The 25,217-nt window shown below is 48.7% G+C and overlaps 2 protein-coding genes and 1 long non-coding RNA gene across 4 annotated transcripts in view; 1 reads left to right on the top strand and 2 right to left on the bottom strand.

Moving 5' to 3' along the window:
- The window catches only part of LOC144144442 (kinesin-like protein KIF12), a 67,843-nt gene extending 49,492 nt beyond the window's left edge, over window positions 1–18,351 (bottom strand). The window contains exon 1 of one of the 2 annotated variants that reach the window (XM_077675880.1): window positions 17,853–18,351. In XM_077675880.1, the coding sequence (XP_077532006.1) occupies window positions 17,853–17,878 (26 nt within the window). In that variant the 5' untranslated portion in view covers window positions 17,879–18,351. Of the gene's footprint in view, window positions 1–6,727; window positions 6,803–17,852 lie in introns of those variants that run through there. The other variant, XM_077675881.1, reaches the window with a different exon arrangement.
- Window positions 10,508–12,345, top strand: LOC144147130 (uncharacterized). Its single transcript, XR_013317831.1, has 3 exons — window positions 10,508–10,993; window positions 11,937–12,013; window positions 12,097–12,345. It is a non-coding gene; the product is annotated as an uncharacterized LOC144147130 (long non-coding RNA).
- A 2,864-nt stretch (window positions 18,352–21,215) lies between the features above and the next one.
- Window positions 21,216–25,217, bottom strand: part of LOC144144440 (uncharacterized) — a 37,215-nt gene continuing 33,213 nt past the window's right edge. Inside the window, exon 2 of the mRNA XM_077675879.1 lies at window positions 21,216–24,592. Coding sequence (XP_077532005.1) covers window positions 24,400–24,592 — 193 coding nt within the window. The 3' untranslated portion in view covers window positions 21,216–24,399. The remainder of the gene's footprint in view (window positions 24,593–25,217) is intronic.

The following is a 25,217-nucleotide window of genomic DNA, read 5'->3' as shown; positions in this document are numbered from 1 at the left end:
ATGTATGTATGTATGTATGTATATATATATGTATGTATGTACGTATGCATGTATGTATGTATGCATGTGTGTATGTATGTACGTATGCATGCATGCATGTATGTATGCATGCATGGGTGTATGTATGTATGTATGTATGTATGTATGTGTATGTATGTATGTATGTATGTATGTATGTATGTATGCATGCATGTATGTATGCATGTATGTATGTACGTATGCATGCATGCATGTATGTATGTATGTAGCGAATCAGAATGGGAAATGAGGGGCTCGTTGAATTAAGACAGAAATAAGGGTTGGCAGTCAGGAAAACCTCGGAAAGCAAATGGGAGGATGTGGCAGGCCATTGAAACAGATAAATAATTTGGAAAGACCGAAAGAAAGTGGATAAAAAATGCCCGCCGGGTGGGATCCGAACCCACGACCTCCAGAATACGCGTCTGGCGTGATGACCACTTTCGTGGCTCTCATATCCAAAGGTACGGGTGACGGGTGAGTGCGGGAGAGATTGGGCAACAAGGATGTTCTGCATACAAATATTTTGACAGCGAGACTTTTGCGAGGCGTGCCTGACTGCTATTTTTTAGTTCGCCGTGAAGGCCGCGAGGAGGACCGATGCTGGAACGGCGTTTGTCTCCGTTTCAAATACGTTAAACCTTTGCAGCGCAACATTCTACCGGAACTTTGTGCCCCTTGGCATGAATGGTGCTGGGGTGACGACGCCCCAGACATCGGTATCAGCGACACGGGCTTCTGATACATGTCTCTACCTCAGCCGGTGAATGACATCGGGTTTCTCCGCTCTTCATGCTGGTGCCGAATTCCGCCAATATTTGACATTTTCTTCTTGCGGGCGCTCTGGCCTAAGCGTTTCCCGAAGGGCATCTCCCACTGCACGCAGCTCTTGACACATGCAAAAAAAGAAAAAAAGCGCCATCGTTCGCTCAGATCAGCGCTAACTACTCATGCAATGCGAAAACTGGCCAGGCATCGACAGCGACACACTCCCCAACAACGGCTGATAACAATGGACGTCTGGAATAACATCACTTGTGAGAAATAAATGCTCAGGTCCCTACAAGAAAGGTTGGAAGGTGACCGAGGGATGATGATGACCACGGTGGCGATGTTGGTCCATATAAGTGGCTGAGTGACAAACTATGCTCTTTTATATTTGGCGCCATACGACACATAGGCCGGCGATGGCTGAGGTAGGGCCCATGAGGGTACTTATAGGCGCGAGGGAGGCCAAGGATGAACAAAGCTACTGCTTCAACTTCTGTCGCGTCACTTGAGCGCAAACACCCGTACCGCGAGGGGAGTGGTGCGTGGATAGTGACTGGACCAGTCACTATCACCTCCGACTGTTACGTAAAGTCTGCAAAGGTCTCCATAAAGGAAAATGGCCCTCCAATGGTGAGGTCTCTTGCGGTTCTTTTCTGGTGTCATTCTGCCCAAGGATAAGGTTGGCCTTCACTTACAAAAGTTGCGTCAGCATTCTGCTTCTGGCAAAAACAGCAACAAACAAGTGGACGAAAGTAGGGAAGGCTAGAGCGTGGAACAGCGCTAACATATAGCCCGCCGGTGTTTTATTGATCCAGCAGAGTGGGGGTGGTTACGCGGAGAGAGGGCACGCCTTTCCCCGCCGACAGAATCAGGACATTCACAACCGACTTCTGCAAAGAAAACGGCACTGTCTCCACACATCAGGCACTTGTCAGCCGTATCACACACGGTGTAACGAAATCCATTTCGAGCACCTTCTTTCCCTCGATAGAAGAGAGAGAGAGAGAGAGAGAGAGAGAGAGAGAGAGAGAGAGAGAGAGAGAGAGAGAGAGAGAGAGAGAGAGAGAGAGAGAGAGAGAGAGAGAGAGAGAGAGCGATCTTTAATGAATTCCGGCGATGCCATTCGGGTTAGAATGCCTAGCCTGCTACGCCAGGGGAGTGGGGTGACATGATAAATATGATGGGGATGGCGTTGAGGAAGTTTATGCACACGTAGAGGTTCAGTCATTGATAGAGACTAGTCAAGACCTCTGGGTTGGAGGTACGCGATCAAAGATTTTGTGGCCCGTGAAGCACGTTTAGTATGTGCCCACGGGAGCAAGACGTCTTTGACTGGAGCATTGACAAAGATAAATTCCAGAGGTAGACCGTTTTCACCGTCTATGAAGGCAATGAGCACTTCCCTCGCCATGCTGAGTCAAAGCTATCGAGAGAGAGAGAGAGAGAGAATAAACATTATTGAGTTTGTCAAACTGTGGTCGACCTTTTTTTAGTTCTCCGGAAGCGCCGGATAGAAATTGGTTTTGTTGAAAGTGAACGAATAGGTTTTGGAGAAAAAAATATGTGAATGAGGAAGAGATATTGAGCATCTTGTTCAGTAGAGTTTCCCCTGAGTGTGTCAATATGAGGCTCATATATAGGTACGTCTATTGTCAGGAGGCCTTAAGAAACTGACGATGGTGTTGCGTTATTCGCACAGGGCATTTGATACCTGTGCTACACAGCCGTTTCAAAGGCCCTCCGAAGTTTTTCGAACCGATTGTCTGTCGAGTGGCGCATTGACACTCAACGGGGAGCACTTGTAAGGATGCGTCCAACTGTTATTTGAAAGTCGCCGTGTAGAAAAGGCTTTAAGCATTGCCAACTTCAAAGAAACGCTTTTTTTTAGTTTCGCGCTGACGGAGTTAGTTGCGTGGTTGTAATTGTTACAGCTGACGCAGTATGCGCAACGTAGAACGTATTTTCCCTTGCTGAAGGCGGAAGTGTACTTTAATAGAATCAAAGCACTAGATCGATTGTAATGTGCGTCCATTACGCTCGCTGCTATGACACTGTCTACGGCAGTGGCCGTTCGGCGGAGGAGGGAGAGAGCGATGCCTTTAATGATAAGGCATCTCTGGCTGGGAGCCTGGCTGTAGGGAGCTTGGCTTGCTACTCAGTAGCATATGGACATAGGACGAAAGAAGCGAATGCACAAAACCTCACACAAACGCCGACAAACGCAGATAAGCACACAAAAACTGACAGACGCAGGAACGCACACACAGCACGCGCACAGGAGTAAAGTTAGGGAAACGTTCGCAGAGCTTTGTTCAGGCGTGAATGAAGGAGAAATTACACCAAGGCACTCGTAGTTCGTGTCACCACGGTAGTTGAGTGCCATAGACCGATGTCGTTGCTAAGTTTTAGGGATGCATCAGCGCGCAGTCCCAAAGTTATCTTCATGGTTAGCCGTGGAGTATCAAAACAAGGACGCACACACAGTACATGTTCAATCTCCTTATGAACACTGTAAGCGTGAGAGTGAGGGGAGGGGGTGACTCGACGCGTTTTGTGCTAGTATGGTCGGTGAAGGCGACGTTGAGGCGAATGCGGCGAACAATTGCGTCGTGACGCTTTCTCAGAACATACGGCATTCGGAAAGTGCAGGAGGGATCAATTCTATACGGTGGCTGGTACGTTTTGACAGCAGAGCTGTTTACGCTTGAGCATGTCCGGTAGCGTTCGCAAAAGAAAAATACAAAGACAAGATACCGAGCGCACGTGGGCACGCGCCACGCGAGGACGGTTGTCTTCGTGGCGCGTCGGTAGCTACAGGGCTCCCCCCAAGGATAGATCCGGAGGCCGGTGTGTTGTCCTCTTAGCGTTTTTGGTTGGTTGAGCTTGGGAGTTACGGGGCGGGGTTGTTGAGACGGGTAAGTCCTGGGTGCATCGGAGGGATGCAACGTAAGCCGGTATGACTCGGTCGGCGGCGACAATGTCTGGCGGCGACAAATGTCGAGGATGACAGTCTGGTTGTCGCCCGCTTTACGAGGAACGTCCATAGACTTGCTCTTTCTGCTCCCTCTCTCTTGGTATCCGCTGTCCGTGTGCGGAGGAGCTAGGTCGACCCCAGCTCTGCTGTGTCTTTAGCCTTACACCACTAATGCAAGCTGCGCCATTTCCTTTTTTTTATCTGGTACAGCAAATGGGTTTGTTGGCGTTATGCAGTCGTACAAGCTGCAAGACAGAACCCCCGGACATACAAGTATATTGTAGCGGGAAGCTGAAAGCCACTACGGCCGAGTAGCTATTTTAATGGGGAAATGAGAGAGCTCAGTCACAAGACTGGCGAGCAAACAGGCAGAACACGACCGAGCCTTGTCTTCTTCCCCGTGCCAGCACACACACATACCCGCTGCTGGCGGGATTGACCACTATAGTAGAACCCGCGCTCTCTAAATGAACTTCAGCTGAGGCATTGCCCCCTTCTTCAGAGGGAGCATCGTCTCGATGCTGGATTGCACTCGGGGGTAGAATAGGTGGCAGCACCCAGAAGATGACGACGCATGCCACTGACAAGTTCTACACTCGCAGTCATTGGCATGAAAACAATGTTCCATCACTCAGTACGCTTCGGATGCCTGGGTTAGCCTCTGTCGTAGTAGGGCTTCATTCTAACGACGTGTACGACCTCAGGGTTTGGCCTGCGTCCCACGGAATGCGCCCTACCGTCTGGTGTGACTTCCTAATTGACGTCGCTAAGCCGACGAATGACCTTGTATGGTCCGAAATACCGGCGGACCATGGTTCTGACGTGGCGGACGTTGTCTGAACGACCCCGCTGGCACCCTGGAGTCCAGACCCACACAGCGTCTCCTGGCTCGTAGAACACCGTCCGCCTGTTCTTATGATAGCGACTGTCGTCGGCACGTTGTTGATGCTGGATGCACTCCCGCGCCAGCTGGAGTGCTTCTTCCGCCTTTTGGGCAAAATTGTCGGCGTCAGTGTCGTCTTCTTCCTCGTGAATGGGCAGCATGAAATCCAGAGTAGTCGAAGCAATACGACGATAAACCAGTTCCAACGGAGTCATTCCTGTTGTCTCCTGAACCGCCATGTTGTAGGGGAATGTTGCGTATGGTCCTAAGTTTTGTGCTCAACGTCGACGTACATTGAAAGCGTGTCGGCGAGGGTCCTTTTTAGTTTCCCTGTCAGTCCGTTGGTTTGGGGTGGTACGCTGTCGTTCGCCTGTGAGTTGTGTGGGTGAGTGCCATGACGGACTGCATGAGATCTGCTGTGAAAGCTGTTCCCCTGTCCACTATTACCGTCTCTGGAGCCCCATGCCGACACACGATGTTGTGGACAAAGAACTGTGCTACCTCAACTGAGGTTGCCCTGAAAACAGATTCTGTATCCGCATACCGCGTGAGGTAGTCGGTCGCCACCACAATCCATTTATTTCCCTTCGTGGACGCCGGAAATGGGCCTAGGAGATACATGCTGACTTGCTGGAAAGGCGTCTTGGAGGTTTTATGGGCGGATCGAAGGAGCCCTGTCGGCTTAAACGGTGGAGTCTTCCTCATATGGCACTCACGACACGTCTTGACACAGTGCTGGACTGTTTGCACTAAGGCCATTTGGGACGTGCTGACGACTTTGAGGAAGAGGAAGCCTTCGTCGGTTTCTGGATGTGCCGAGTCGATTGGAGCCCGCGACAAGCCACCTGCATTGCTATGCTTGCGTCCCGATCTGTAGATGACAGTCATGTCGTATTCTCGCAGACGGGGTTCCATCTCGCAAGGCGTCCAGAGGGGTCTTTCAGACTGGCCAACCAGCCCAGCGAGTGGTGGTCGCTGACGACTCTAAATGACCTTCCATAGAGGTATGACCGGAACTTGCTGATGGCCTAGATGATGGCTAAACACGCCTTTCCGGTTGTGCAGTAATTCGTTTCAGATCTTGAGAGAGTGCGGCTTGCATAAGCACGAACTCGTTCTGCCCGGCACGGCTCACGTAGCCACCACGGTCACTTCAAGACCGATACGGTGTGGATCTGAGGGCCAGGATGCGGATGAAGACACCGCACCCTCCAACAAAATGCTACGCGGCTGCAGGACGAAATGCACAAACCATGGTGGATGACGCGATGATTTAATGAGCGGCCGTGATGGCACGAGCAAACCAAGGCTATGCTACATTCAGTACGTCGTCGTCTTCACTCAGGCTTCCATGGCACCATGCGCAGTGCAGCCATTCCTTCGTTATCTTGTAGCAATATTCTACAAGCACTACCGTGACACACTACGTACTCTACTTCCACCACGCGACAGACTGACCAAGGAAGAGACTACGACGTGTGGCCGCATTCAAACGCGTACACCCCCTCCTCCACTCTATCCACCCCACCTCCTAGCCCGCCGACTGCAAATTCCGCCTGCCAACTATGAACACTATACCACATGATTTGTAAATGCTCCTATACCTATTCCCTGAGCGGTGGGAGAGCATGCAGGGAAGGCTTTAGCTGATCAAGAAGGATTCGTCTGGCGGCGTCCGCCCAGAGACTTCTGGACTGAAAAGAACCATCACCATGACCCGCATGTGAAACGTTTATACCTCGAGGCTGACATTGTGAGCCGGACTAATTTTCCCCAACCTTTCCCTCATTCTAATCCACATAGGTTTCTCTGCCAGCACCTTTCCTAATAAAATTACGTCGATCTATCTATAGATCGCTGGGCACAGTTACGGCACATGACTGCCATGTTTTGGTGGTGCTGAAAGCTGTTTTTCTCCCTTTGAGACTCGTACACCAATGAGACCGGCGCGATTCCACGCAAGGTCAGCTGAACGGTACCACGGACGGAAACATATTTATACACGTGGAAAAGTGCGCGTAGACGTGACTGAGGTGCCAAGGAGAGAAACCGAACTGGCCGAGGCCAGAGCTGGTACTCACGCCGCCGGCTGCATGAGCGCAGTCCTGTGGTGCTGTCCCAGCCATGAATGGCGTGCATAGACTCGCCAAAGAGAATGCGGGTCACGTACGGGGCTGATCCGATGGCATGTCGCGCCATCTACCGCGCCCGTTTGCATGCACTAGGGTTCGATTTTCGATGGCGTGAGTGGTCCTCGCGGCCCGCCAAGTGACGACGACATTGCTTTGCGCTCGAGCGTAAGTGGTGCTAATGAACCTAAAAAAAGAAGGACGTTGTTAGATTGATAAAAAAATGTTTATGCACAGCTCGACGACATTGATTTACGCTCGAGCGCAAGTGGTGCTAATGAAGCTAAAAAAAAGGAAGGACGTTGTTAGATTGATAAAAAAAATGTTTATCGACAGCTCACCTGCTGCAGTCCCTCTGGGAGGTGTAAGACTTCGGATTCAAATCTCGATCATTATTAGAACCCACATCAAGCAACTTCAAATGTTCCTCGCCTGTTTGACACAGAATTTATTGCAAGTGTTCCCGTTCCGCCTTAATTTTGTGACCTGCCTGCCTAAATCGCGAAATCTTTCCCATTTTAGTATGATGACTGTTTTCGATCGCGATAATTCTAAATTTCCAGCTTTTAACTGGTCATGGCATTGCGCAGAGCGAAACTTAAAGACGCGTTCTTGCATGTACCTATGTGTGAGTGTGCGTGCGTGCGCGCGCGTATGTGTGTCAGTGTGCGAATGTGCGCGTTTGCGTGCGTGTGAGTGTGTTAGTTTTCGTGGGGTCGAAACATGGTATCATTTTGCAGGGCTTCTTTCTCTACCTCATAACAAATTCGCGTTCTGGCTGGTGTGTTCTTTGTTGTGCACGAAAGTCAGTGTTTGTGATGCTGTCGCTTGACAACCGCGAAGAAACATGCAAACGGAAAATTTTGTTTTTATTTTTCTTCAGTACATCGGAAAGCGTATCGACTGAAAAATAGCGTGCGATACCGCGCGCAGTTTATTTTGCTCTTCCCTTTCTACGCACTGAGTCACTCCGTCGTTTCTTGGACAGCAAGACGCAGTGACTCCACTGTACACACCATTAAAATATACGCGCTAGAAACGCCTTTCTGTTGAATAATAAAAACACATCGATTCTCGACAACTAAAATGTGAGCCAACAGAGTTTTCTGCATCGCATTAGCGCCCGGTTTCATTTTTTCTGCTGACGTTGCTTAACGTTAAGCAACACCCATCTATACGTTAAGGTACCCCATCTATATTATTTGGTTTCCAAACACCACATAGAAGTGACATGAATATACAGTGCGCTAGTTGGGTGCGCAGGAGTGCCGTCACCAAATGATTTGATTTGACTGATATGGGGTTTAACGCGCCGACGCTACACAGGCAATGAGGCGCGCCGTAGTGGAGGGCTTCGGATTAATTTGGCCACGTGTGGATCTTTAACGTGCGCCGGAATCTCGAACACACGGGCGTTTTTCTTTTCGCCTCCATCAGAAAAGCGACCGCCGTGGCCGGGAATCGAACCCGCGTCCTCGTGCTCAGCAGCGCAACGCCTTAGCCACTGAGCCACCGTGGCGGGTGCCGTCACCAAATGGGAGACTATATATGCGCGTTTAGCAGGTCTGTCGGGAAGTATGGAACCTATTTTTGTTTTAGATACACTTGGCAAGCAATGGAAAGGTCGCTTTGAAGAAGAGTAATTGCTTTTCTTCAGAGCACTGTCCTTGCGAGTTGGCTGAGTTGAACGCAAGTGCCATTTTCTTCTCGCTTGAGGCATTCAAGTTAATTCTTCTTTAACGATTGTTATGCCACGGCCCCTCGCTATGCTCTGCGGCAAAGCAAACTTCACTGCGTAAGCAGCTTTAAAGCAAACCCAACTTTCCCGACATGCCCGTAGCTGTTGATTCGTCTGGAGCTTACATGCGCGCGTAACTTACATTGTTCGTGCGTCCTCTGCCGACGTGACCCTAGCTTCCCGCGCGTGTGCTGCGGTACCGACCTTGCCTTTCACTGTTCATACAATTAGGAATAGCGCAAATGCATCGGCTGTTTTCTTGTTTTTTTTTCCTCAGAAAAACCGGCTTCAGTCGGCCTTAGCACTATCACGTTCATACGACTAACGCCCAAACGATTTCGACGGTGTTGCTTTCCACAACCTAGTAGGACCCGTGCCCAACTTTAATCAATCTCCTGAAGTGTTGCCGAAATCGCACGGCGCAAAAGAACGAAACTGGAGTGGACGTTCGTGCGACGCCGAGATAGGCTCATACATCACCGTCAGGGCGCATACACAATCGATGACTACGACTACGGTGACATGTGAACCGCAGAGAAAAAAAATGTCTCGTCGTGAAGCCTATCGACAACTAAATTTACCAGCAATACCTCGGTGGTTGCGGTTGTTGCTGCATCAAGCGTTTCTAGCCCCTGAAAATATGACGGTGAGATCTCCGCCGTGCGCCGCCTTTGCTAATAACGTCGTGTCTTTCCACTGAAGTAGGGAGCCGAATTTCATTGATCTAGGTGCGCTTTTTCGTTTGATTTATGAAAGCTTCCGAATACTCTCCTCAGGATATATGCTTTCGCACTCAAAACTGTTAGGTTTCTTTGATTCGTCTTCACAAATATTTATCCGGGTATATGATGCGCATAGATATCAAGCACAGCTGGCGCCATCCAATCGTATAATTGTTGCGCTTCCGTGTTGGCATTAACATTTACACGAGATGCGAAATGCGATATCCATTGAGTCTGCAAAAGCGTGCGCGTAGCCCGATCATTAGGCACAGCTTTGTATCCGGGCGTCAGCCGTGTCCGTGTTGTGTCCGAGCATGTACGGTGGCACCGCGTCGCGTTCGCAACGCGCGCTCCTGCAGGCGGAAAGGACCTCGATTATTCACGAGCCGCGCAATAAGGAATAATGCCGTCGGGCCACCTTTCGATCAAGCGCGGTGCCGGTACGCGTATCTGCTGCCAGCGCTCCTGCTGCCCCGTCCCGTGACCCACCCTCCTCGTCGGCCCCCGCAATTGCATTGTAAGCCCGCCGTAGCGATGTGGTGCGCCTTCTGCGATACTCTGCGTGCGCACACACGCGCGGAGTCGCCATCAGGGAGGGCATGTGCTCATCCAGGTCGCAGTGCAAACACCGTATGCACACGCGCGCATAGGGCGTGCTGCATGCACCTGTGGATCGAAGGCGAACGCTCTCTGGCGAACAAACATTTCACGACGCTGCAGCCCCGACCTCTGAGGCGGGGGTACAAAGAAGAGTGCTTTAAACGTGCAGTGCAGTCGATACATTAGTGCCGTTACAATAACAACGCAACGGCCCGCACTCATCGACCGAGTGGCGGGAAAAAAAGAAAAAAAAAAAGAGGACGGTGAAGGAAGGCTGAGGGGATTTCTGAGCGATTGCCCACCTGGAGTCACAACTGATCGATGGAAAATTAATAGAGCAAGGGAGTGGACGGGTTTGGGAGGGGTTGGGGGAAAGCTCGCGACCTTCACTGGGGCTGCCAGGGCTCGCTTTCGCTTTTTGTGCGCGTCCGTACTGGGGGAGATACAAGTGACCTTTGCTTGCGTACACCGTTGATTCGATCTGCGGCGTCGTATCGACTTCGGGCGCGCGTGCTCGCTTTTGCAGCGCCAATGAGTTTGGTTGCCCTTATCGCCATTTGAGGCCGTCGGCAGTGACCGTATCGCACGCATGTCATGTGCTTCCGGCCACGGGCTCCCGAAAGGTTCGCGTCGTGTCTGTCTGTGCCTCTTTATCGCTTCGGGCGTATCGAATCGTCATTAGGGCTCCAGGGTACGGGCATAAGTGTGCCTATGCATCCGGCCGTGAACTTAAGCTATTGATGCTCGGCTTCTGAGAAGGTTCTCTCCCTGTGGTCGGGAGCGCTTAGACTGTTACTCGCTTATAGAAAACACGTCGTGACTCGAACCGGCGCTTACGATGTTTTCGTAAAATTTGTTGCGTTGATTTCTTGGGCCTTTACGGCTAAATTAAAGCAAGCTCGAAGATCGCTTCACGGGGACTTTTATACTGGAACACGCAAATTCGGTTTTCTTTCGCGGATGTCTTGAAATCATCGCCACTTACGTTTTTTGTACGCGCTTACACGCTCGTATTTAACACGCGAGGGTTGATTTTGTTTTGTTTTGTTAACCGCAGAAGATAGCCATATCACCATTTTAAAACGTTTCCCGAGTGCAAAGGGTCCTTGGCCACTCCCAAGTGCTTATATGGACGCCCTCAGTCTACCTTGATTTCTGGTGAGTACTATTTAAAATTCCCCGCTTGTTGAGCGTTGTTTAAGGTTCGTGTCTGTGTATATTTGTATAGGTCCTGATTATTTTAGTTGTATTTTTTAAGCATCTTCCTCCAATACTTTGTCTAATACGTCCTGTACTGTGACAGAATTAGCAGTAAGAAATATGACGCTTTTACATACTAACAGCCACTGGGCTTATATAACGGGAGAGTGAAGGGCTTTTTTTTTCACTACTTCTCATCGCGATTTTATTGCAATGTGGCTGAGAACACTTTTCGAACATCATGTGGTTCCATCACGTCCGTTAACATCTGCTCAGTTTGTACTCTTCCTTATTCGTACACAATAGTTTTACCTACCATCGTTGCATATGGGAGGCATGTTAAGACGCGAGCTTACGGAATAATGATACGCCAAACCACTGGGCACACAACTGACACCTTTATTTTCTTATTCGCACCCCTTCATTCTTATGAGTTCACGCTAATTTAATGCACCCGGCTTCTTTCCTCAACCGTGAATCTACTGTTCAGCAGTCGCTCTTTTTTTATCGTACAGTTTCTTGCTGTCTATCGATCTTGCTTCCGGAGATAAAAACAAAGCACAAACACTTGAAAGAGTTTGAGAACCTCCAAATTAAGCAGCGGAAAGTTTGTAAAATCACTGCTGAGTAGCTGCAACGTGACACCGCTCCTTCAGGTGTAACATTCTGATATTATGATCGACCGGCTTCGCTGATGGTTCTTACAGACGCGCATTCAAGAACACATCCTAAAAGCAAATGACAACCGCAAGTGCATGGGTTGGTGGCGTCAATCGAATCTCTACACATTTAATGCTGGACGTGTTCCTTGCGTGTTGCAACGAGTACGACCATGGCATCAAGCGTTGAACGCCTTCTATCTCTAAGCTGCTTTCTATGTCGTATTCTTCGTTTTTTCTAGAAAGAACTACATGTGTTTAAACTGTCCTCAGCAGCACCATATTGAAGACTCTGTAAAGACTGACTGCCGACATCCAGGTAATCTTTCCCTGGCGAAATGGGCCAATAGCGCAGAAATTTGAGACACTATTAAACCTAAAAAACGTACTTCTCATTTACAGACGTATCAATGCAATGAAAGGCACGTAGGAGACAGGAGTGTTCTGCTAAACAAAGGGCCACAATTAGGTGAGTAAAAACTGCACGACATTTAAGCTATCTCGGACGGTGGTGAACAGCAGTAGCTAGGAAATGTCCGAGCTCCGCATGCATGGGTATGTAGACCACAGATGCACGGAGAGGGAGTTCAAGACGTGCGCGCACAGGCATGTCAGTTACAGGCGCACCGACTGCGAAATGGAGGTCGCAGACATGTAGCTAGGCAGGAACATGTCAGGTTTCGACGTGTCGGTAAAAGTTGGGTTTACTTTAATGCCATCTTTTCGTGTAAGGTTGGCTTTGCCGCAAATAGCTCTTGCATGAGGGCGCACGTTCAGGTGAGCGGCGGTTCCAGACATTTGAACCAGGGCACGTCGACGAAGCTGTCTTGGACGCAAATGACGCGTAAATTACGGATTCACATGCAAGGACAGTGTTGTAGTAGGATGTGTTGTTGGGCGAGTTGGTTCATTACTACAAATGGAGGTGTTTTCAGGATGCATGCGGAGGGGAAAAAAACCAGTCGCGAAAGCGCCTGTGCGTTTTTCCCAGCGATTTCAGAAGAACGTTCAGTGCAGCCGGGCATGTGTCTGATTTTCTGATATCAAATGGAACGAGTAACTAAAAATATGTCCCTGCACGTTACTCAAATAAGTTAACAGAGAGAGAGAGAGAGAGAGAGAGAGAGAGAGAGAGAGAGAGAGAGAGAGAGAGAGAGAGAGAGAGAGAGAGAGAGAGAGAGAGAGAGAGCTTTTGTTGGGGCAGGAGGGCTCTAGGTCAAACAGGACAGGTTGGTTTATGGTCTGGGACATCTGAGGTTCCTTGGGGTCCTAGAAGGGTCCTGGTGGGCCCATTATGCAAGCGGAAGAAATCGTTCGAGTTTGGCGTGAAAGGCTTTGTTTTAATTCAATTAAGGCGCGCAATGCTAAAACAGCTTGAGGGAACATGTCAGTGCGCTTCACCAGTTTTTTGCATATCTTTTTTTTTTTTCAGCAACCGATTTTCCCATGTCCAATGTTTTGCCTTTCCGTTCTCAATTTTTTATAGCCTACTGACTGAAAACACCCCACTGCTTCCCCAGCAGAGCACTTCGATGGTTCACAAAAATGCGGGAAAAGGTTCCCACATTAGGACACTTTTTGCACCTGATTTTATCGCGCAACTGCGTGAAACGAGATGTTATTCTAAGTTGTTACTTTGTATCTCAGTGCGACCTCCACGCCTATAGTGGTTGATTGTCCCTACTTGTAGGACCAAATAGAGGTTTCTATCCATCCATCCACGCGACCGACGTGATTGACGTGATCCACATTTTTCGGGCTTCTCAGTGTCACGCGTACACCTTAGAAGCATAGGTCATCGCGCGCCGGAAGGAGGGCGCAATGGCCGAGTGACAAGCGCAAAATACAGGAGCATCACGAGTGGTTAGTAAGATCAGGCGGAAGTAATCGCCACTCCTTTGATAGCAGAAAGTGTCCATATATGGTTCGCGTTGGGGTTTACTGCCGAATGCCTTCCGCCATATGAGGCATGACCATGCTCTTGAGGTGCCTGGAGGTACCGTCGCTTTCGTGATGATGGTGAAATGTATTTCTATGCTGTGGCATTGCCCATCATCACGCTGTGCGAAGCACGGTGATCATTCCGTGTATAAGTGCCTTTTCGAGCACAGTCCTTGTCCTCAACATCACACTCCGTCCCCCGTAGGGGGTGCTTCTCAAACAGCATGACTGGAAAGCAGTGAAGCAGCTTTTCAACGCAGCGTACAAGAAAAAAAAAAATTAGCAGTGGCTCGGCTATGCCAGGAGATACGTAGCCTGAGCTAAGGTTCAGCCGGTTATTCTTAGCTTTCCTGGTTGTCCAGGATTAGCTTGATTATTACTGCTGCTTCAATGACACACCCACGGTATACGCATTATGTGACACATGTATATTAATCAAGCGGCCCCGGCGCAGCGTCACCAATCGCCCCAAAGCTAAGCTGGTTGCACAGGCGCACGCCGGTGTTGCTGCGACGCACGAGCCATCGGTTCCACATCCGGCCACCCCTCGCGTGATCATCAAGTGGACCGGGCCGCCACCTGCGGAACGGAGGTTGGCGAAGGCGCTGGGTCCGTGGGGTGCGTGAGAGACGCCGGGCAGCGAGCAACGTTCTGTGCGCCGTGCGACGTCACTGCTCCTGGCGCATGCGCAGCATGGCTCTCCAGGAGCCATGCGAAAGAGCGCCACCTCGGCCTGTGCAGCTCACGCTACAAAACCGGAAGAGGAAAGTGACCAGGATGTTTTTGTCCCAGGCCACCATCCATGGCAAACCATGTGCGAATGTATTCTGTTGCTTGACTTTGATTACCTGCAAACATTGCTCTAACGCCAGATTATTTTTTACATTTTTAATAGGTGAATAAATAATGGCATATTATGACAAACGGGAATCGGGGAACGAGTCAGCGTGATGATGTGCTGATTCTTTTCGCTTCGTTTTCTTATGTTGCCGACTCGACGGCGAAAATATTCTGGCATATTTCACAACCCTTTTGTACTGACCACGGTGAGCTTTAATTCGCTACCCGACACCCTGCGGTACGGGGAGCGAGCACATTTATTCAGTACCGCGCATGCGGCTCCAACAAAAGTTCATGACAAGGATATCTGCCTACTGGGTTATTTATTGCATCTGCGTATTTTCCTCTAAGCCAGTGGTTCTTAACCATGAGTATGCCGAGGATTTCTTTCAGGGTGGCAAAAGTTATGGTACAAACGCGATAAGCGATGTTGATTTGGGTGGAAATATAAAAAAAAAATGTGCACTTTAAGCTAAAAATTCGGCCCATCTCCCCGCCAGGGGGACTCGAGTAAATGCGTCGCATAGGGGGTGGGTGTATTGCGTTAACGTTTAGTGTTTGGGGAGTTGGCGGTAGTGCATGCGTTGTATCAGCAGCTTCTTGACGTAGTTTGAATGAGTCAAGGATATAAGGCGCGTTCGTAGCCTCACATTCTGTGAACCTCTGTGCCTTAGTATTCAGCAGAGTGAAAGAGTACGGGGCTTTTCATCGCTATCCTGTGAGGTTAAGGTCCTTGCTTACGCGGATGACATTGCCTATTTTTGTGCTGATAAAAAAAGCGTTCAAGTAGCCCTTAATCTCACCAGGCAGTTTTGTGGCGCGTCTGGAGCAGCTGTGAATATGAAAAAAAAAAAAAACAAAAAAAAAAAAAACAAAGGGATTTTGGTTTGGTGAATGGGGTGCGAAACCGTCCTTATTTGGTGGCATTACTTGGGATAAGGAAGCACTTCAATACCTAGGTGTACCTTTGCACCAAATACGAAACACCGGGCCTTATTGGTCATTGGCACTCCAAAAAGTCAAGCGAGCCTCTCAGGCATGGATGGGGCGAGAACTTTGTGTTTGCGCGTGCGCACGTTTGTAACGTCTTCCTTGCCGCAAAGCTTGTTTATGTGCTGCAAGTACTCCACTGTGCGCGTTCTAAAGTACAAGCTCTACATAGAGTTTTTGCAACATTTGTGTGGGGGTCCCGATGGGAACCTATGCGTAGGGACAATTTGTTTCTTCCATTAGTGTCTGGGGGTGCTGGGCTGATACATTTGTTTGTACACCAGCTTGTATCTCGATTTTTCTTCTATAAGGTGAAGCATCATCCACTTCTGCTCAACGTTATTCAACAGCGCATAAGTTTTCATTTACCGTTTTTGCTTGTCTCCACTGGTGAAGTCAGTACGAAGCCGCCATGGGTGTTTTTAAAGGAGGTGGTCGACACCTTCAATTTCCTTGCTGCGAGGTTTTCCCTGCAATATCTGTTTACCCTTTCCAGGAAGGCTTTGACGAACACTTTATTAGACAGTCTGTTCCCAGTGCCGGTTTATCGCCAGCCTTACATTGGCCACCATAAGGACAGTGTTTTAAGCGGGTCACACGTATGTGTCTCCCCCCAAATGCAAAAACGTTTTTCTTTAAGCGGCATACATCAACACTCCCAGTGAAAACATGGTTGCGCGAGAAAGAAATGTCTATTCCTTGGTCTGACAATTGCCGTTTATGCAATCAACCTGAAACCATTGATCATTGTTTTGTTTTGTGCCGGGATGCGGTGTTTTTCTGGGATGTGTTACAACGAACCCTTAAAAATGACATGGACATTACCCCTTAAACAATTCGGTTCTTGCCTTTTAGAGATGTTACTGGAGTGCCCTATGATATATTTGTTCTGATCGGATTGTATAGCTTGTGGAAGTGCCGCATGACGGACAGGCACGCGGAACCCCCTCGCCCAACGAAGTCCATTTTTCGGGAGCAAACTGCGTTGGTGCGGAGAATTTATGCGGCGCAAAGTGACCCACCAGAATGGCTGCATCTGTTGGACGCGTGCGTCTGCTTGCCAGAGTTTTAACGGACGGCTTATTTTAGCTGCAGCGATGTGCATCTTCTTGGATGACTCATAACTTTTGTAGGCTGTATTAAGGGCAGTTTTCCATGCAGTAAAGGAAAAAAAGTCGGCTTTGTGGCGCAGTGGGTAGAGCACCATGTACATTGCGTTCCGCCCGCAGGGTCGAGGGATCGAAACCAGGCACCGGATAGTATTTTTTTTATATAGTGTAGGGGGAGGGGTGCGGACTACGACTACGGACGTCAACGCGGGTGACATCGTGAGTTACTGAAATGCTCTGCATTTAAAAAGTCGCCCCCATACTCATTCAATGTCCGCCTTTTGTGTCCGATTTTTAAGCTGCTGCTTGTCATATTGTCAAGCAATTTGCTCTTGCAGTTAAAGGTCACCAAACCAATCCACAGCCTTTTGTGTGTCTGGCTTTTTTGCATGTCTGACGTGTTGTGAAAAAAGCCAACCCTAAAAACATCGAGAAATTCAACGTGCAAGTCATGCAGCAAAGCCACCTTTCTGCATACCTCAGGGTTTGGCAAAACGAAGAAATGAATGGGGGTGGAACGTAGTTTCGGGGAGGGCTTCACGGACCCCTCAAATGCCCTCACTGATCACCTGGGGTCCGCGGACCCCCATTTTAGTACCACTGCTCTAACGATACTAGAAGATTCCTCCAGGTGGTGTGCGTAATATGATTTAATAAGCCCCCGTCGCAAACAATAATCTATGCATGGCAGAGGGAGGGGCAGCTATCTAGATGCTGAATTGTCACCACAGGAGGAAGTGCGATAGCGGGTGCATAAATGGCAAAGGGACGGCTGAAGCGTGGTTCAATTCGGCGCGTATTGTTGGCCCTGACACCTCCTTCGGGACGACAAATTGTGTAAAACCAAACTGGGCCACGCGTGTGCTTAAGCTACAAGTCGCCGTCATCTCGTTATCCTTTCCATTCCAGCCCACTCGCGCGCGTTTACCGCGCAATGGGTCGAAACCGAAAGTGGAGGGACTTGTTTGCCGGCGGGTTCCAGCACGGCAACCATATAGATCGCCGTGCATTATCGGCCGGATGTGTCCGGGCACCACAAAGTGGCCCGAGCGAGGCTGGCGTGCCGCAAGGAACAGTCGCGTGGCGTGCTTCGTTTAGTCTTCCAGGGATAATACGTGCTTTCGCCCATTATGCGTATTGAAACCGCAGGCAGGCGGAGAGCAGGAAAGGAGGGCCGGAGAACGGTTGGGAGAGAACGGGGTGCGGGAGGAGGAAGTAAAAAACGTGGGGTGATACGTCACAAGTTGTGTGCCTCTCTCGGCAGAGCCGGTCACTTACCTGTTGTTCTCGAGTTTGTCGCACATGGCTTCCAGCGGGGTACGCGAACCGCGCTCGACGACGTGAAGCAAGTCTGGAGGACGAGGCTCCGAGATCTCGCCGGCCGCCGGCGAGATCGGATGCGGACGGTGCAACGAAGTGAACCAAATTTTCCCTCTCTGTTTTCCTTTAATGCCTCTGATCACTAGTTCGCTGCCCCCATGTTTCACTAGCGGTACACAATATTGCCGAAAGAAAAGCCGGTGAAGTGTAGCGCACCACTTTGTTTTGGCGGACCATGCGTTGCCGTCGCCAGGGGCAACGAGGAAGTTCACGGTTTGACAGCGACACTGCGGCTGCCATCTCTCGGAAACTGGTGCAGTCAATTCGCGTGCATGATTTAATTTTCTCGGTTTTCCTCTCTCGATATTTTTTTCTCCGCAGTTCGTAGCGTGAGCAATATTTGTATAGTCATTTTTTTTTTTTTCGGCCGCGCGAGCCGTTTCATGTTAATGAAGAGCGCTTTTGGGGTATGGGTCCTTGACCGGAAGGGCCAACGGATTCGGCCTTTACGTTGTGAAATTCGTTGAGTTAGCTGGGCACGTCATGGATGCGGCGTACAAGAGGGTGGGGCTCACGTCGTGCGCCCGCGAGATAACGCAGAGATTGCGCTGCAACGGGCTGTGAACTTTTATGTACAGAGCAGAAAGGCGTCGCCTGCATTCCGGGAACGCATTGATCAGTGCAGTGACTGCATCGATATTCCGTCGCTGAAAAATTGTGACGTCGCATGAAGGGAATCAAATTTGGCCTGGGTAACAGCAGGGAGAAAATGGCTGCGCAAGAAGGGTGGACTAAAAAAAAAACGTTATAAGTGTTCCGGCTATTTGTATGCACGAGACAAAACTCTCTGGTAAAGTAATGAGATATGTGGCTCAACTTGGGCCCATTGCGTGTGTCATTTTTTGGAGCGTTTCTTTTGCCGGCGGGCATAGATTAAGGGGTATGATTAGGTGATGATGGGGACCCACAAGCCGCAAACGGTGGAAAGTGTGCTGAGTTCGCGCAAAAAGACGGCGAACTGTCAAGGTTCGGCCAAAACGCGCAGAGAATGAGCATTGCTCAACTTTTCTGTGTAGCGTTTGTGTTTGTTGTACTCCTCTCACTGCAGACAACAAGCGAATGATTACGAATGGCGCACACCGTAAAGGACAACGTTCGTAATTTGCTTTCAGCAAATACTCGTGCACACTGAATAGTTGATTCGTCTATTCCGTATGCAATATGTAGCGATCCGGGCTCTAAGCCTGGATAACCTCTCGGCCTTTCCGTTTGCTTTTCTCTCTTCTCTCTCAACTAATCCTGCAGCACAAGAAGATTCGACAGCACTGTACCAGACGTGTCGTGTGTGCAGCACTGTTTCTAACGCACAGCTGTCCTGGCATCATCATCATCATGCGCCGCGTGCAGTTAGCAGTGGTGCCGGCTTGTTTGTACACGGCTGAACCCACGAATATTGCGCATATTCGGCTATGCTGTATTAATAATAATATACCTCGTCCCAAGGTGTAACAAAACTGCTTCGTGAAACCGGCTTCCATCGCGTTGCAGCTAACGACGCAATTCCTAGCTGAAGCCCAAGTCGACCGCAAAACATTTTTAAGTGCAGCAAGCATGCTTTCTGCACAGCCAGAAAAGCATGGGAAAAAATCTCTTAAACTTATTTCAGAACGAATAATTCAACTCTCGCAAGGTAGAGTATAGAGACTGAGTTTCGAGTACAGAAATTTGCGAGGCATTCTTCCTGAATAATAGACGAACATTTTGTGAGAGCGCATAGTTAGTGGCTGCCCTAGAAAAAAAAAAATCCCGGGCCACCTCCGCTAGCGTGAAACCTCGGGACGGGCGAAACATGCAGTGTATTAGTGTACTCTTGGCGCCTTGGCGTCTTTTCCCACGGAGATGAAACCGTTCGGGGGCAGAGTTATACAGCTTTGAAGCGTGCTAGCGCGAAGCGTTGGAAAACGAGTGTGCCGGTGTGTTTTTTTAGTGCGCGTACGTTCTAGCCCAAGGCGTCAAGGTGTGTCTCGGTGTTTTAGTACCGTGACTACGTGAGACGACGACGTGTTACGACGACATGAGGCACCGACAGCCTGAGCCCCTAAAGGGCGTCACCTCTAATAAACTGCCTACTCGGCAAGACAGGAGATTCTGTTCCATCTGTGCGCCTGTCGGTGTGAGTATAGTGTTTTTTTTTTTCGTTCAGCTCATGCACATAGCTGTACAACATCCCAAACTTCGTCTCTATATTTCTCACTTCTCAATGACGAAAATATTTGACTGGCACCTGTGTATATGCCACTTCTTTTCGCGTGTCCCATTCTTCAGCTCTTTCACTCTTAAATAATTGTTTGCTTTCAACATAGGAACAAGCCACCAAAATCAACACTGCTTCACGTCGTGCTAGCTTCGGAGGGGCAACGGCCATCGCACGAGCCTCACACTCGGTCACTTAGGGCCAAGCTTAGATTGTCCGATTTCATCACTATGTCACTTGCCCGCGGTCGCTAGCTCGTCATTTTAATGCGCAGCACTTTGGCGCCCAGTACCGTGGTTTGGCTTCGGAGGCGTCGATATCCGCGTAACCGAGTGAGAGAACGAGTCACCGAAGGCAGAAAGAAAAGGGAGAGGAGCGTCTGGTGAAAGTGTGAGTGGGAGGGCGGGGGTGGTGGTGATTTATTAACAAAGGAGGGAAGAGAAAAGGCCTGGGGATATTGTTGAACTCAACGGGGAGTTCACCCTCATACGACCCAATCCAGGGAAGGGGATTGGGGCTTCGAAGGATAGGAAGAGAGAAGGGGGAAGAGAAGAGCGGTAGGAGAGTGGGAGATAGTCTATATGAGGGCGGCATGCGCTGTTATGCCGTCATCTCTCTTACTGCCTCTCCTTCACACTTTCGCCAGGCGCTCCTCCGTTCTCGACTCATCCGAGCCACGTGACATATGCGCGAAAGGCTAAAAACACATACTGCAACGACATGCTCAGCGGCGGCGACGCGCTGCGCGATAACGCAGAGTAGCGCGCGCCATCGTGCGTTCGCTGATCACGCGATCACTTCCCGAAATGCAGCAGATATGCGCCACCACCGAGAAGACTGCAGCTCGTGCTGCGTGCAAATTTCGCTTTAGGGAATATAGTAATCTTCAGTGCCTTTTCTGCGTGATATTACGTTTCGCTTTGACCAAAATACAGGATTGGTGCTGACGAGATCGGGGCCATGACCACGGAACCGTAACTCGCAGGTGCTTGTTTTGGTGCTTTTTTGTTGGTTTGTACATCATGTATGGCTAAATAAAAGTTGTACAGTGTTGACGCTGAGGAAACTAAAGGGAACTGGATACTTTATTTACATAACCATGCAGCACAAAGACGTCACTGAATGAATCAGAAAGCAGAAACACTGTTACCCACAGGACGACCACGTACAACAATAAACACCACGTCTTCTGATCGCCACAACATCCAACACGTAAATTCACAGAGTATACATTTTCTAAAAAAAACTAAAGTGTACTCACCGCCACGCAAGGCGCTGTCATATATATGTCGATTCCTCTTTGATAGGAGAACAAATACGTCATCCTACTGGAAAAACGCACGAGGGCGTAAGGCAAATACAAAATTTAAAAAGAAGTAACAAGAAACGATTTTCTCGCCAACGATCGCAAGTTGCATTTGTGTTCGCTACTCTTGGCCCTCATTTTTAAGGTAATCGAAGTAATCTTGTTGGTCACGTTACAATTTTGGATATTAATGCATGAGCCTGCGGCATAAATCCCGGGGAAGTGTAGCTGCTAAAGGGACACCAAAGGTGCATCGCAGTGGGCCAGAGCGCCCTGTTTATGAATACAGCAGCTTTGAGAGCGAAACGCTGTTTCAAACATACGTCCACTTTTCTTCTTAACTCCTCAAGAAATGGCACAAGTTGCGTTACATATCTTCATAAGAAATGTGGCGAAGTTCCCTTTGCAAGACAATGTTTGTAGCATTGTCTTCAATATACTTGGAAACTTGGAAAGAAATTTCTGGATGCTTCTTGCTATTGATAGCTAAAAATATCTGAAGGGTGTTTGTTTTAAACGGTAATAGTTGGAATAAAGCCACAAGAAAACCCGAAACTTTCGCGGAAAAATTTTTGGGGGTCTTTGTAATTTGTTTTATGTTTGCGCATGTTAATTTAGGCCCAAGCGCGCTTCACCGTTGTGTGAGAAGTCTCTTTGTGAGCTTGCCATATTAACATGATGAAACAAAAAAAACTACATCCCAGCGGCTCTCTGGTGACTCGCATCCTCCCTACCATGACGTCGCCCTACCTTCTATGCAAAAAGCTGTTCTGCGCCGTAGCGCGAAAATTTCAGCGCACCGTAGAGCCACTATGACCAAAGTTGAAACTTGCTGTTCATCACTTTTCGACCGTTTTTGATCGCTCACTACAAAACTCCTGCCTGAATCGCCTGGCTAGTGGGTGATCCGTTGACGAAGCGACTGCAACTTTTGCAGCCAGCCTAGAAGATGAATTTTGGAAGGAGCAGCAACAACCAAGAAATGTAAGCGGCCTTGGGATATGCGTGAGAAGCTTGGCGAGAGAGCAGCTTCGGATTTATGAATATTGCCGTGGTGTGACGTGCTGTATGTTATTAAAAGTTGGTTTCGGTCATTGTTGAAGCAAGACACCAGTCATTTGGCACAAATGCACTTGTTTTTTGAAAAAGAGGTAGAAAAATAACGAGAAAAGTTAGTCACCAGCACCTGTAGATCGACTTACATGCGTGGGGAAGGGAAAAAACTAGCGAGAACAAGCTGTCTATATTTACTTCTGTGCTATTATGAGCTTCAGAAACTGCATACTTAGCGTCAATTTCGAGAATGATGAAACAGAAGGAACAAGACGCACAAAGCAATAATTTTAAGAGCCGTAGCAGGTTCAATGTCATCGACGGAAACTCAGTTTGGTGCAAATGTTACAGAAAATGCCTGCAAAGGGTCACAATTATACACCACTGCTACCTCGTAGCTAAAACAGCCGTGCACTCTCATGACTGCATGCCCGAGATGTATCACAAAGCACACACTGAACCAGCACAGGATCACAAACTAGCTGCACGACTTGTGAACGATGCAAGTTTTCTAGATAGGAACTGGCTTGAGCTCTACAGATGTATCACATGTACAAAGCTTACAAGAGATACACAAAAAACACTATAAAAAAGATGCCACCTACTTTTACAGGCAACATTTTTCTCTCACTATGGTCACTTCGTGACGTTACAGGAGAAAATAAAACGATGTAATGGTACAAAGCGTGCAAGGCGCCAATGTTTTCAAATGAATTGCAATTACAGCTTTCCCGAGTTTATACTTCTCTTGTGAATGACGCCTTCTGGCCTGATAGGATGCAATGAAGCAAACAATCAGCAAGACGCGGCCCAAATACATAGCTTATTTTCTCACATCGCTGTTAAACTGAGACCCCCACATGCACCTTACGCGCCTCCCTGCTGTTGCGAACTGAATTATGCTACACGTGCATGCATCTCCATGGGAAGTCCTCCGATAGTGTCGCTCTTGTGTAAAATTTGAGCTCTCGGCTCCACCTGCTTTGTCCGGCGATGGGCAAAGCTGCAGCCTCAGAGGCGGCGACAGAAGCCCGTGGCTGACATTTCCCTTGATAGCGATTCCAGCTCTGTAATAACGTTCGCTTTTACGCGCTACAGTGTCCTCAATACTGTTGCAACGGCATCACGTGAGACGCCAATTCATGCTTGCTGTCTGTGCTCGGTCACTAACAGTACTCGCGTAAGCTTATGAATACACTACGGGCTTGCAGTTTTTATCTGAGCCTTTTTCTGAGTTCTACAAGCGGGAAAATGTTTCAGTATAGAGTGGTCGTTGCCACGCGGGACATAACGAGGGAAGTTGCGCCCATGACGTCGCCACGAAAAATTTCGAGAACAGTAAGTGCTATCGGCTTATTAGTTAATTTTTAGGACAAAATGCGCCGAGATGCATCTGATCTATAGTCAAATGACACTGTTTCTTTGGCTAGTTTGTGTAGCCCAACGCTCAGAAAATTCCCAGGACCTTATTGCCTGGTTTGCACAAACCGGCGTTTTTTTATTAAGATTTGCCAAATCCTCACGCATGGGATCGTTAACTATAATAAATTAGGCGAATATACATTTTTCTCTCCACTCTGCTCGCATTTTTCACGCGTAGAGCTTGCGTTCGATAGGCGCCATTGGGCATTAAGACTATTAAAGTGGAGCGGAATTTTCGACACTCAACTTGAGCACGTGTTTTGTGCCACCATCGTTAGAAAAGAGACGGCCCGACAGTGTGAAGCACCGTGGCGCCTTCGCAAACGGTAAGCAACGCTGAATATCTTTCACTAGGCGAGATTTACTTGTCTTTCAGGAAACAATCTGAGTTGGTTGTTTGTTGTTACAAGAGAATTTCGCATTGTTCCCGCGCATTCGAGTGGTGTACATACGCAGCTCTCGGTGCCGTCTCAGAAGGACATTCCGTTTCGCAGAACGGCCACCTTCTGCTTTTCTCGCTGTATGCACTTGCCCCACCAGGAGCGCTTCTCGCAGACCTCGCGGTGCTTGAAGACGAAGCACTTGGTCTGGACCACGTTGAAGTACAGCTTGCCCACCATGTGCGACGCCCCGTTCTTGGTCATCTTCAGACAGCTCCGGAACCTGCAGAGGTGTCAATCAATCAATCAATCAATCAATCAATCAATCAATCAATCAATCAATCAATCAATCAATCAATCAATCAATCAATCAATCAATCAATCAATCAATCAATCAATCAATCAATCAATCAGACAGTCAGTCAGTCAGTCAGTCAGTCAGTCAGTCAGTCAGTAAGTCAGTCAGTCAGTCAGTCAGTCAGTCAGTCAGTCAGTCAGTCAGTCAGTCAGTCAGTCAGTCAGTCAGTCAGTCAAATTTTCATATACCAACATTGTCGCGGGCACATATGAACCGCATGCTGGTGTGGCTTAACGATGAAGACATGATTCGACCCGCTACGGTGACTCTGGAAACCGACAATAAAGAAAAAAAATCACTCGCCATCTGCACTAACGTGAAATGTGGAGAGGGGCGAAGCATGAAACCTTCAGAAAGCGCAACAATTTTGAAACCTTCAGAAAGCGCAACAATTTTGAAACTTTCAGAAAGCGCAACACTGAAAAACGCGAGACGAAGAAAGGGAACACAGGACGAGCGCTTATTCTTGGCGCCTTTGTGTTTTTGTCATCGGAGATGAAACCGGTGGGGGTAGAGGTATACAGCTTTGCTATAAAAGTCTCTTGTTTTT

Source organism: Haemaphysalis longicornis, unplaced genomic scaffold, assembly GCF_048455015.1.
Source record: "Haemaphysalis longicornis isolate Haplotype H1 unplaced genomic scaffold, Haemaphysalis longicornis Haplotype H1 scaffold_7, whole genome shotgun sequence".
Lineage (NCBI taxonomy): Eukaryota > Metazoa > Arthropoda > Arachnida > Ixodida > Ixodidae > Haemaphysalis > Haemaphysalis longicornis.
Note: the sequence above shows the minus strand (reverse complement) of the source record. Positions and strands in the feature narration are given on the sequence as shown.